Source organism: Mastomys coucha, unplaced genomic scaffold (assembly GCF_008632895.1).
Source record: "Mastomys coucha isolate ucsf_1 unplaced genomic scaffold, UCSF_Mcou_1 pScaffold15, whole genome shotgun sequence".
Taxonomy (NCBI): Eukaryota; Metazoa; Chordata; class Mammalia; order Rodentia; family Muridae; genus Mastomys; species Mastomys coucha.
In genome coordinates, this window is record NW_022196897.1 from 103,642,322 (window position 1) to 103,655,381 (window position 13,060).

At 50.9% G+C, this 13,060-nt stretch overlaps 1 protein-coding gene across 4 annotated transcripts in view; it reads right to left on the reverse strand.

Annotated features, from left to right (window-relative positions):
* The window catches only part of Bmf (Bcl2 modifying factor), a 20,362-nt gene extending 8,321 nt beyond the window's left edge, over positions 1-12,041 (reverse strand). Inside the window, exons 1-4 of one of the 4 annotated variants that reach the window (XM_031371452.1) lie at positions 11,901-12,041; positions 11,404-11,533; positions 9,088-9,384; positions 7,474-7,637 (exon numbers count right to left, since the gene is read on the reverse strand). In XM_031371452.1, coding sequence (XP_031227312.1) covers positions 7,474-7,637; positions 9,088-9,384; positions 11,404-11,533; positions 11,901-12,023 — 714 coding nt within the window. In that variant the 5' untranslated portion in view covers positions 12,024-12,041. Of the gene's footprint in view, positions 1-7,473; positions 7,638-9,087; positions 9,385-9,708; positions 9,985-11,403; positions 11,537-11,900 lie in introns of those variants that run through there. The other 3 variants (XM_031371451.1, XM_031371453.1, XM_031371454.1) reach the window with 3 other exon arrangements.
* Between the last annotated feature and the right edge of the window lie 1,019 nt (positions 12,042-13,060).

The window sequence follows — 13,060 nt, forward strand, 5'->3', positions numbered from 1 at the left end:
AAAAAAAAAAAAAAACCAAAACCCAAGAATTCATAAAGTGGAGAGAGGGACAGTTGTTCTCTGAACTCTATTACACACATATGCTCCCTACTACCTGAAGCAAAACAAACGAGCAAAACCCAAGTGTTTAACAGAGCATGAGTAACCCCAGAGCCCAACCAAGGGGTCAAACTCTCTTCCTGATATGATAGGGGGAAGAGCACGTGTTTAAATGCCCACTGTGAACAAGACACTACAACTGAATGTTTGGCCACTCATCCCGTGCAGTAGGGAAGCTGGAAGACACACTGTGCCTTCTCAACTGATGCACAAGGTCTGACTACAGAAGGGTCAGCCCTGCAAGACAACCTAGGTGCCTAAAGCCAGGACTACCTAAAGTCTGCCCAGGTGAAGAGATATCCTGTATGTGATAATAGATTCAGCCTCTTGTCTGGGACAGGCCAAATAGTAAAAGGAGAAAAAGACGGGGAGGGGGGTGGGAGAAAAGGAGCCCAATGTAGCTAGCTGAATCTGACACAGCTAGGTTACACAAATCAAACTCTGTTTGGTCCCTCAGGGCCTGTGCAGTAAGCACAAAGCATGCCCCCCTCCCCCCATAAGAATCTCCCTTTGCCTCTCCCTGCCCAGATTCACCAGCGTCCCAGAAACCCCTGCAGCTAAGTCACCCAAAGGAGCAGAGAAAGATGTGTTCAGAAGATCTAACACTCGAAAAGCAAATCTACCAAACAGCAATTTGTACTATGTCAGACTCAGTGTTTTTTATCTTTTCACTGAGTCATAGGACAGGCAGGTATTACCAACCCTGTTCTACAGATGGGGGAAGCAGGTCTCCAAAAAAAAAAAAAAAAAAAAAAAAAAAATGGGGCTGGAGAGATGGCTCAGCGGTTAAGAGCAGTGACTGCTTTTCCAGAGGTCCTGAGTTCAATTCCCAGCAACTACAAGGTGGCTCACAACCATCTGTAATGGGATCTGATGCCCTCTTCTGGTGTGTCTGAAGACAGCTGCAGTGTACTCATCATATATATATAAAAAAAACAAATAAATAAAGTCTTTAAAAAAAATTATCCTAAGCAAGTGTGATGAGTCACTCAAGTCCCTGACTTCTGGATCCCAAGCTATTCTTTCTAAAAATGAAGAAAGGAAGAAAAGGAGGGAGGAAGGAAGGGAGAAAGGAAGGGGAGCCTGGAGAGGTTAATAACATTTGCTGTTCTTATAGAGGACCTAGGTTCAATTCCCTGCACATGATGGCTCATAACCAGCTCCAGGGGAGCTGCTGCCCTCTTCTGTTCTCGGAGGCAGCAGGCATCTGCACCCACCTGCTGCATAGACATTACCTCCAGGCAAAACACCTATACAGGTTGATATAAGAAACTTGTTTATTGATCTACAGTGCTGGGGATCAAACCTAGGGCCTTGGGCATGCTAGGCAAGTAAGTTGTCTACTTCTGAGCGATCTCTCTAATCCTATAAAGCTTCTCTTTCCTTAATTTATTATGGTGTTAGCCAGGCATGGTGGTGCACACCTTTAGTCCCAGCACTCAAGAGGTAGAGGAAGGCAGATTACTGAGTACAGGGCCAGCCTAGTCTATAGAGCTAGCTCCAAGACAACCAGGGCTATACAGGGAAACCCTATCTTGGAAAAAAAATTGCAGTGTTTACTCACATTATGCAAATAGTATTACCTCTGCAAAGAGAACTGCTCCTCTAGACCGCTTAAAGACATTGTTTCCAGATCATTAACTATTCAGAAAGGATGATGTGGAAAAAAAAAAGAAGGAAAGAAAAGAAAGAAAGAAAGAAAGAAAAGAACCCTTTTAGAGAAAGAGCTAACTGAAGATCAAACAGAACTAAAGACTGGTCTGAAATTAGGACCTTAAGAGCATGGTTTGAAACCACCCTCATTTACTTCAAAATACAGAATTGCATGGTCTACGCCCCAGAGGGACCGGCACACTGCCCCTCTCAGTCTCCCGTCACACTGTAAAACTGCCCAGGCCAAGGTTGAAGGAAAGAGCCTGTGGCTGAGAGCAGGGACAGTGATAAAGCAACCTCAGGAAAATTCCACTCTCCAGAGGTTGGGAGGATGCTTTTTGCTGAAGCCACTGAGGTTCTATGGAGCCCAGGGAGCTAAGAGTTATAGGGGACACAAAGGCTGTTCAGATATAAGCTCGTTCTCAGTGATTTTACAATCTAATGAAGAAGAAGTTAAGAGACCAGGATTAAGTATTAGTCAGATTAGTTAGGGCAGTAAATGACAGGTCCATCACATCCTTGCCAAGAAACAGGGATGGGGAGGTAGAAATGTCATTGTTTTAGAATCAGAGTCGTCACAGCCCCGAGTTCACCGCTTACAGAGTAATTTAGGCATGTTGCTTTGCTTCTGTGAGCCTGTTTCCTATGGAATAGGAACAATGGGACTGGACATTCAAGGCCACTCTGCTCATTATGTGAGAAAGAAACTATACATCTGCCCCTGGGCCTGGTGGCAGCACTAAGCAGGGTGGACACGTTCTGCTCACAAGCCTGCTCCTGCCTCTGCCCCAGCAAGCACCACCTCTTGCACAGACTCAAGCAGTCCTTGGGACAGGCCAGCCTTCCTATTTTGAGACTGGTCCCAGTAGCCAGAGGCAGCTGAGCTCAGGTTTCAAGGCTTTCAAACTAGCTTGGGATCTGATACCCAGAGGGTCATCCAGGGACCCAGTGAGCCGGTGCCCAGACACTCCATGATCGGCAACATAGCAAAAAGAAAAAGGAAAGAAATATTCCTTGCCAAGGGCTTTCTCAGCACAGGCAACAGTACTAACAGGGTCTAACAGCTGCCAAAGCAAAGCCCATGACTTCTCCAAGGAAGAAAGCATGGCCTAGAACATCCACTTCTTGGCTGGAGATAACAGGGTTTCCTCTGATACAACTGGAAGTCACTGGATCTGGCCACTAGGGGGTCAAGTGGCAAGGCAGAAGACAGTACCAGGGAATCCTACCGATGTCCCTACCTCCATAACTAGGAAGTAGAAACTCCTGACACCCTTACCCAACTCCCTCAGGGTGTTTCAGTTTCCTTGTCTCAGACCAGCTTCGGGGAGACCACTGGGCAAGTTCTGAAGAGCTCTAGAGGGAAGTGTCTCCGTTAATGAGGAGGGAGGGAGAGGGCAGGAGGGGCAGGCCTGTTGCAAGACTATTCTGCTACGGAGCATGAACCCCCAGGCTCACTCTCAACTTGGGGCCTTGGCAGCTGGCTGTTTCCTTTCTCTATGGGGTCAGTCTGCTGGACAGGACAAGGCAGACTGGGCAAGGATAAAGGCTGGAACCCTTGTCTCAGCACACAGGAGACTGTTCTTGCTTTGGTCGTGGAATGTGCCCTCTTGGTTTGCCAGGCATGGATCAAAAGGCAAACGGGGCACTTTTCTTTAGTCTTCTTTGTCCTTCCTCCAATCCTGTCTTTTCCACCTTCCCCAACCCCGAAAACACACCACAGCTAACTCCTATCCCCATAGCCTGTCTTGGTGGGCAGAGAGGGATGAACTGCCCGGAACTAGAAGGCCTTCTCTTGGAAGAAAGGGCAGTCAGGTGCAGAGTGTGTGGGGAACTCGGCCTCCAGTCTGCCGCACTGATGACTCAGAAGCTAAATATAGCGAGTGATATAAACAGAGCCAGCCACAGAGCAAACACAGGGCCCCCAAGCCCCAGCTCAGACTCTCACGAACACTGAGCTTCCAGCGACCCCTCCCCCAGCCCCACTCTTCCCCCAGCCTTGTCCTGCATAGACCTCCTACTCCTGGAACAGAAGATGGCTTCCCAGGGGCACCTCTCACTGGAGGACAAACCTCTGGGGCCCCTGCAGTGGGTTGTTCTCTCTAGAGCCTGAGTGGCCTCATCAGTCATGGTCTCTGCTCCAGAAAACTACTGACCAACATGGAGAGCATCCTAAAGATCATGAAGCAGTCAGGGACTCCCAGAATAAAAGATCTAGAATGTTGGGTAGAAAAGGTGCTAGGTGATGAACCGTGCAAACACCAGTCTGGATACAGCTTCTAAAAGAGCTCCCCAGGAACTATCAAGCCAGGTCCAAGCAAACTCCCCAGTTCATCGTGTATGTGTGCACACACCAGGCAAACTTTCTACCACTGATCTATATATCCCCCGCTTACTTTTTTGAGACAGAGTCTTATTAAGTTGTCCGAGGCTGGTCCTTCCTTCGTTACTCCAGCCTTGCTAGTAGCATGTGTTCAAGGCTCCAAGCTACTGCAGTTTCTTGGTTTTGCTTTTTGCAGTTCTGGGCATCAAAGCCAGGGTCTCCAGGATGCTAGGCAAGTGTCTAATGCCCACCTGAGCTACAAGCCCAGGCCAATAGTGCTCTGTATTATAATTCCCAAAGGCCTTTCACAGCAAGCCTGCCAGGCTAGCATTGGGACCCGAGGCTGAGTCAGTAAAATGATTTGCTCACAAAAACAGCTTGTGTAAGTGGCAGGGAAGACACTCTTCCCAGATCTGCTGTTGGAAAGTCCACCATCCATCCTTTGATATTATAAAAGAAGACGGTTTCAGACAAAGGACTGAACGTGTCCTTTCATTTCTAAAATGCTAATTACTCTTTAGAGAATTTCTAAATCTGATTTTTATGAATGAAGACATTCTTGGTCTCCATTCCAAGGAATGGAAGAAAAAAAAAAGGTCCAACATAAAGAATTCTAACCCTCTTGTTCACTTACTCAATGGGCCACAGTAGCCACTCTTTTTGAACTTCTCAATACTGTCTGACAATATCCCACCAGACTTGGTCAGAGCAGACTTCTCCATAGGGAAGGAAACAAGTCCCTGACTCTCCCTAGGCCTGTACTGGCTGGAGGGGCCACGCACAGAGAACAGAGAGACACAAAGGCTCAGACATCCCGACCAGGGCAGCTGTCAGTTTGTCAGGGACTGAATCTGTTCCTCCCTCCTCTGCAAAGAAACTGAAAGGGCCACCTTCTCAGAACGTCAGTGTCACTGAGGTATCAGACATCCCTGCTGCAGCCTGCCAGCCACGAGGAAGAACAGAGCCTCCCCCTGACCCTGCAGACAGGTGGATACACAGGCAAGCTTGAAAAGGCTTTCCCTTTAACCGGACTCGGTGGTGCATGCCTGTAATCCCAGAACTCGGGGGGCTAAATCCAGTTTATATAGCAAGACCCTGTTGTACCTACCGAACCCCAAAAAAGAAGGAAGGAAAAAAGGAAGGGAAGGAGGGAAGAAGAGAGAGGGAAGAAGAGAGAGGGAAGAAGAGAGGGAAAGATAGAGAGAGAGAAGGGAGGGATGGAGATAGAGGAGAGAGGGAAGGAGGGAGGGAAGGAAAGAGGGGAGAGGGAGGGAACTTTTTACCTCCACTCACATTACCACCTGCTTTAGAAACCCGAGGAACTAGCCATGAGCAGCACCTGACTGATTTCTGCCTATAAATTCTTGTCTGCGGCTCTAGGGGAGCCACTCTGAACCAGCAACCTGGGGAGACAGATTAGTCTTCCATCTAGCCACACTCCTCAAGAAATACCAGAGAAAAACAAATGGCCTCTAGAGGTAGGCACAAGGAATATGGCCAACATAAAGGAACACCCAGGGCAGTTTGACACCTGCTGCCCAGGGGCCAGGACTAATACACTCAATCTGCCAGCATGCCATCCTACATCGCTGTAATTTCCCACATGCCGCTGTGCAGGAATAGGAGAAAACAACAACAACAACAACAACAAAAGACAACAACAACTGAGATCTATTATAAGGGCAAAAGGGGAGCTAACACTCATACTCTTGTGCAATTCTTCTTCCCACTTCTTGGGGGCGCTCTGCATGAGACGACAGCCATATCTAGAACTGACCTGTGCTCACAAATAAGCAGTCCTAAGTAGGAGAAGAGTAGGGAGACCTCAGGATGGGGTCTTCTCCTGAACCTATGCTCAGCTGTGAGGAGGCCCCTAGCCTGGTCTCCAGCTTGGATGGGGCACTACCCTGGGAAACAGCTGCTGGGAGAGGCCAGAGTATTGTGAGTGAAGAAAGAAAGCTTTCAGATGCGCTCTAGATGAGGCTAGAGACTACGGACACTGTGTTTTCCCACCCTCATCAGTGTCAGGACCAGACACCATGAGTTAAATGTGCAGGAAAGAATCGGAAGGCATCCATCCATGGACTGGGAGGGACTCCATCCATGGACTGGGAGGGACTCGCTAAGCCAAGACTGGACAATATAATTATAGAAGGAATGGGGACCATGGCTGGGCCACAGCAACTAGTCAGGCAGCCTTATAACCAAGCACAGAGCCATCCTCTCTCCAAATCACTTAAGGACTGGGAAAACCCATCAGAAATAGCTGTGGCCCCAAATCCCTCTAAGAGTCCCCAACAGAGAGCATTAGTAAACCAATAACACCCTGTGGCCTGTTTTCAGAAAACTCAGGGTCAGCTCCACCCTCTCCTGCCCGCAATGGTGTGTCACTCAAGTCAAAGTTACTATTACCAATAACTATTCTGGTCATCTGAATTATCTGAAATTGCCTATCTAATCTGCAGTTATGCCCAGCCCTGACAGTTATTTGTTCCTGTGATCTACACACACACACACACACACACACACAGCAAGGATAAGAACACAGTCCCACAGGTAGAGATTGTGTTCATTCCCCTGTCTTGTGGCTTTGCCAGGTAGCGTCTGTACCAGCAAGGATCCAGCCCTAGGCCCCACCCCTGCCTTGGCAGCCATTCAGAAAGCCAGCCTGCCTGGGAAGGGTTAAGCACCTGGGGGCCCAGCACAGACGGTGGCTGGGCTGTCAAGCAGGACAACCTCCCATCCATGGCACAACGGGCTCCAGCACGAGCCTGCCAGCCGCCGCCTTTGTTGATGGACTCTGCCACATGCTCGGCTGACACGCGATGCTCCGCCCTGGCGGGGCTGGTGCCAGGCTGCCGGCCAAGCACCAGGCACAGCGCCCCGCCGGCCGCGGGTCTGGGGAGACTCTGAGGTACAATCTCCAGAGTCCAGTGCCTGGGTTCCCAGACACAGACAGTGAGGACTGGCTCCCCAGCTGGAAAGTGTCAGGTTTCAACCGGTTCTACCACTTTCCCCCACGCAGGCCCCATCTCAGGACTGATTACTGGTTTCCCACTGTTCCTCGGCCAGGCACACCCCCAACTGCTCAGTTTCACTGCAGCACTCTGTAAGAGGCAAGGCCTCTACTTGGGTCCGGAGAGTTTGTTAAATCAGACTGCAGGAAGCCATCCCGTTGGCAGGGAGAGATGGGCAGCATCTCCCACCTCTAGTGAAGCTGAGTAGGCAGCTGGAGCTCTCAAGGACAGGAGTACTCATCTAATTGTGCCTACCCAGTCCATCGTAATTGACAGTAGCCAAGACCAAAACTCTGAAACACACCCAGAGGTCTAGTAACCCCAGGCCCTGGCTTCCCAGCCTCAACAACCTCAACCTCCCTCCCTAGCCCTCATGCCTACTTGTTGCGTATGAAGCCGATGGAACTGGTCTGCAATGCACTGAAGCTTTCTGGCGATCTGTACCTCTGCTCGGTGCTGAAGGAACTGTCCTTCAGGGGGCTGCTCCCCAAGGGGTGAGCCTGTGGGGAAACTGGCGGGGAGAGGAAGCCTGTAGCCAGCATTGCCTGCAAAAACAGAGGATCCACAGCTCAGCATTTTCTCCTCTTAGCCCATCTTCTCCATGTCAGCCCTTTCTGGCCAAGATCTGGAGTTACTGGTAAATCTCAGGAGAGAAGGAAGAGGAAGCAGCCTGCCTTTACCAGGGCATCCTGCCAAACTTGGACAGCTGCCCAAGAATATAAAAGTTGGTACAAGGGCGGAGGGTGTAGCTTAGAAGTAGCTGAATATTTAGCACACTTGAGCACGTGCGTGCACCCACATATACAGGCACACACATGCACACACGGTTATGCTGGAAAGACAGAAAAAGAATGCAGACCCCGCCTTCCCCTCAGTGCTGTGCTCTCAGTACCACGGCATAGTACAGGGTGCTAATGTGTATGGTGAACATGCCAATCTTTCTGGCATTTATCAGCCTGCACTTGCCTTTAATGTATTACTCATGTAACAGTAGGTGGAAGCTCTTCTCTGGGATAACGCTCCAGAGTTCCTGGGTTGTGCGAAGCGGACAGAGAAAAGCAAAACAAACAAAAACCCAAAAGTGTCTTCATTTCTCTAATACGGTTAGGGAAGGCTGGGCTCATCACTCAAAGATCCGAGCAGCGAGCAGAAAAGCGGATCAGAAAACTCCTGAGGCCCACAGAGCAGCAGCCAAGTCGGCTCACCAAAGAGTGCTGGCACCAGAACGGCCGCTGGGGGCGCCTGCCACCTCCTGCCTCCTCCCTCTTCCAGCCTGAAGCAGGCCTCATCCAGCTTCTCAGACTCCCGCCAGAACTGCTTTTCCAGAAGTGCCTGCCCTATGGGCAGTTCCCTCTGAGATTAAGTGCTCCTCAGTCTGCTCCTGCAGACACAGCAGGATGACCTCTGAGCCTTTCCCCTCCCTCCACAGGCCAGTGTGCTAAAAGAAGAAAACAGACCGAGTGTCTAATCCTGCCCTTTTGCCAGAGGAGGGCATATTTCTCATAAAACAAACCATTTAAGCCCACAAATGAAGGGGTCTTGTCTGATTTAGCCTTGGAAACAGCCCCTCTCCTGGCACTGAGCCCAGATAGGCCCAACCTCTTTCTCCAGTTCCCCTTCCAAGCACAGAAAGTCCCACATGGCAACTCGAAGCCACCTTCTGTCTTTAGGAACCTTCCTTATAAGAACTGGCTTTGCTTTTTCTGGAGTGGTTACAGTGAAACAGGGCTTAACATTTCCTTCCACTGAAGGGCAGAGACACTGAAAGGAGATAAGATGCAAAAGGAGATTGCATGGACCAAGAAACCCCTCCAAGAAGAACAGAAAAGAACAAAGCAATCTGCTCTACTGGGGGCCCAAGCTCAGGTGAGGAAGCTTGAAAGCTCATGAATAGATAGCCTTGGCTGTTCAATTTGAGGAAGGAAATAGTAAAGAGCAGGTTTAGGGAGGGAAAGTCCCCTCTTTCCCCCAATCTCTAAGGTTAAGAGCACTCACCGTAAAAGAGTCTCTGGGGTTCCTCTGTCACCCCACAAGGCAGCATGACACCCTGGCTTGGGGAAGCTGGGCTGAGGGTCTGGGTGGCCTTGTCTTCCTGGCTTATGGGCCGGAGTCCGGGACCACAGCAGTGGGTGAGAGGAAAGAGCTGAAGCCGACTGAGGGGACAGTCCAGCTGGCTCTGAGCAAACAGGTCAGCAGAGAGCAAGCTCCCAGGCTGTGTCCCTGGCTCCCCGTCCTCTGGCTGGAACACATCATCTTCTAGCTCCTCCACACACTGAGGTGGCTCCATCTCTCCTGTGAGAGAACAGTGGAAGAATCTGGGCTGCTGTCCTACCAAGGCCAGACCTAGGTTCCCCTTCCCCTCCTTCCTTTCCCGCTCTTCCTGTGTGAGGGAATCGAGCCAACTTCTGATGATACACAACCCTGGCAATAAAAACACTGCCAAGGGTGACATTCACCCACAAAATGTGGCCTCTAAGGTCAGGGCCCCTCCATGCCTCTTCTCTGTACCCACCAGAGCCATCCTCCTCACCACCCCTGACTTAGGCTGGTCACAAAGTTTGACACTGAGGATTGTGAGCAACATCAGGGGTAGGATCAGGAGCTACCACTGGGTACCTGGGAAAACAGAAGCAAGTCTAGCCTCTGTAAGTGGCTGTGGAGGCCCAGAAGGAGACACTTACTGACTGTACAAAGTGCACAACACACACACACACACACACACACACACACACACACACTTCCTAAGGAGGAACCTCCAGGCTCTCGTCTAAGTCTGAACTCCAGGCTTAGCAGCAAAAACAAGAGCCAGCAATTGTAGAGCGGCCAGGTTCCCTCCTAACGTGCTAAGCCCCACCCTACTGCACATCTCCACCCCCTCCTTGCACAACACAACAAACAGGCTCTTTGGTGTGGTGAGTGTGTCCTGGAACCGGGGACCTAACTTAGTCACTCCAGCTGGCCTGCTGGCTTAGCTCCCGTCCAGAGGAGCGAAGCTGTCTGCTCGTCACAGGATAATCTTGAGGGTTGAATCGGCTTCTAGCAAAGAAAGTGTCCAGCTAATTCTACTCGCTAATCTTCCTGACTTCAAATTCTCATCCACTCAGCCTCCCATTCCTGCCGGAGCTGAACCTGAGATAGGTGCAGAGTGCCTCACAGAAGGAAGTGAAATTCAGCCCTCCTGCTGTGCTCTCTCTCCCAGCCTACACACGGGGGCTGTTTCTTAGTGTTAAGTTCCTCTCGCTCCACCTGACAGCTCATGAAATTCTGCACTTGGAGTCACCAAGCAGCTTGAACTTCCAAGCTGACCTAGCCTCAGTTAGGGCCCCTGGAGCAACCAGAAGCCTCGATAAGCACCTGAATGGTTAAGACGATGCAAAGACAAATTTTGTCATCGTCAAGACTACTGGGGATTCCTGGGAGTTCTGATCCCCACTTTCTTGCCTTAGAAAGACAAGCCAGGTGGCTTGTGGGGTTAAGTCTTTAAAGAAATCTCAGTTAAGTTCAGAAACCTTCCTTTCCCAAATGCAAGCTCTGCAAGGTTCTTGCTTCAACCCCCAAGCCTTACCCGATCCCATCCCTGGGCTATCTGTGATCGTTTGCCCTCCTCCCTGGAGAATGATGCCATCCCTACTATTGTTCCGATAGGTAAGGGGTAACTCAAGCGTATCAGCAACAGAAAATTAAAGTTCCCAGATGAAAGGACCAAGAGATGTCACCGAGCAGAGCTTCTCCTGTCCTTCAACCTCTTCTTTGCAGTGTGGCTATCCCAACCAAAGTAGGGACTCTCCAGAGCCAATCACAAGCAGGAGTCATTGTCTTGGTGTTTCTTTTGAAGCCTATCACTCCCCTCCCCCTCCCAGCAAAGCACCAAAGTTCAACCCTTGCCTAGACTGGACAGTGGGGGAGGTGCAGCCAGAGGGTGTGGCTCTGAAAACTCAGAGACCACCCCCCTCCTACTCTGCACAAGAACTGCAGGTGGCTCTCCAGTTGGTGAGAGCCTCGGAGGGGCTCTGGGCAAAGTCAAAAGTAAACTGGGGAAGAATGGAGACCCTCAGCTTCCGTGAGCTAAAGTGGTAATGTCCAGACTGGTAGGAAGAGGGCACTTCCTGAGAGCACAGCCAGGGAATGCTTTATTCCTAGCAAAGGACTTAAAGTCCGCTGGAGCCATCCCAGAACTCCGGCGCTTCAACTAGGATGCTCAATATAAACTCCTCCTCCTCTTAGGAGTTAGCGCTAGCCGGATACCTTGTACTCGATAGTGGCAAATATCTCAGAACACTCGCGCACGCACATGCACACACGCACACACACCTGGGTGACTCCAGGACAGCGTCTCAGCCTCCGAGTCGTGATGCCAGGGCTCTGCGCCAGGGTCCAGGGTGACGGACACTCGGGGGGCTTGGCGCCCACGCTCGATTGCGAAGAAGGGGGCAAACTCCAGCTGCTAAGAAGAGGAGCCTTCAAACTCCGCAGAGGCAAAATGCACCACAACTCACAGCCCCACCCCACAGTTACACCCGGAGGCCAAAGCGTCCGGGAGCTTGGCAGTGGACCCCAGGATCATTTGCTCACCTACTTTCAACTCCGAATACCAAATGCTTCCCGATAGCCCCTCTAGGAGCAGCAACCACAAATTTGTGCTCTGCACCTCGTTCCCACATCCCTGCACCCCAATTCCCCGTGGTCACCCCAGATGCCCGCAGTTCAAACCCTTCCCCGGGCCCCCACGCGCTGCGCGACTCCGCTCCCCACTTCCCGGAGGAGGTACGATCCAACTCCGCCTAGCCCCCGGCCTCCCGGGCGCTCACCGGGCTGCGGTGGGAGGCGGTGGCACGGGCTGCGGCAGCGACTGCTGCGTGCGCGAGCTGGCGCGGGAGGAGGCCACGGCACACCGCGCGGTATTGTTTCCAAAATACGCCCGCTCCGGGCATCCCGCAAACAGCTGATGAGGCCCCGCCCCTCTTTGCGTCACTCCAAGCACTGACCAATGGCAAGTGGAGCTCCAAGTCTCAAGCTGGGCAGCTGCCAGGGACAGTCACCAATGTACGAACCTTCCCTTGGAAACATTATAAGGGGCCGGGCGCATTTCTGACCTCCGCCAGAAGCGCAATTGGAGCGCTGTAGAGGGTGAGGATTCAGTTCCTAATGCAAGCCCCAGAAACGACAGAGAGTCCCTGGGTTCTCCACTGGGGAGGCGGGGAACAAGACGCCTAAGTGACTTTTGTCTACTTGGAAATGGGCTGAGTTATTGCGGGACTTCCAGAAAGCCTGCTCAGGAGGAGACTGGGAGCTTTCTCCCTCGCCTTGTAATGTATAGCGGGGGAAAAAAAAAAAAAAACGAGCTGCTGGTCCCTAATGAGAAAAACAAAACAAAAAACAAAACAAAACAAAACAAAAACCGCCCTCTTGCTTGTTGGGCGTGTCTGAGGAAAGCTGGAGGAGAACACGTGTGTCTGCTTCTAGAACCAAATGACATTCGGATCCATCAAGTGCAAAGAAAGGCCGTGTCCTCTCTTCAAGACTGTGCAAGATCTCTGTTGAAAAAAGACTCTGGCAGAGCGGGAAATCAACGGAGTAGCTTGGACAGCCCTATTTATGGCAGCATCAGAAGGCTGTTCTTGGGCTGCTAGAGAAGCAAAACTCATCTCGTGTACTACAGCCAATCTAGGGATGACTGCACATTTTTTTGAACACCTACTGTGTGCCGGGTACTGGTCTAAGTGCCAAACTTCTGGTGCCTGACCTCAGTGAACCTATACTTCACTTGTGAATGATGGAAACCAGCGTGAATGGTGCTATTTTAGGGATAATTTGCAAAGACTTTTGAGTAGGGCCTTCAAGAATGGGGAATTTTTCACTAAATAAAAACCAAATAAAACAGTCCTGACCCAAAGAGGTCAGGGAGCTAGAATAAAGTACTTAGCTGGTCTGGAAAGCAAAGTCAGCCTCGCCCCACCTTACCCCACCC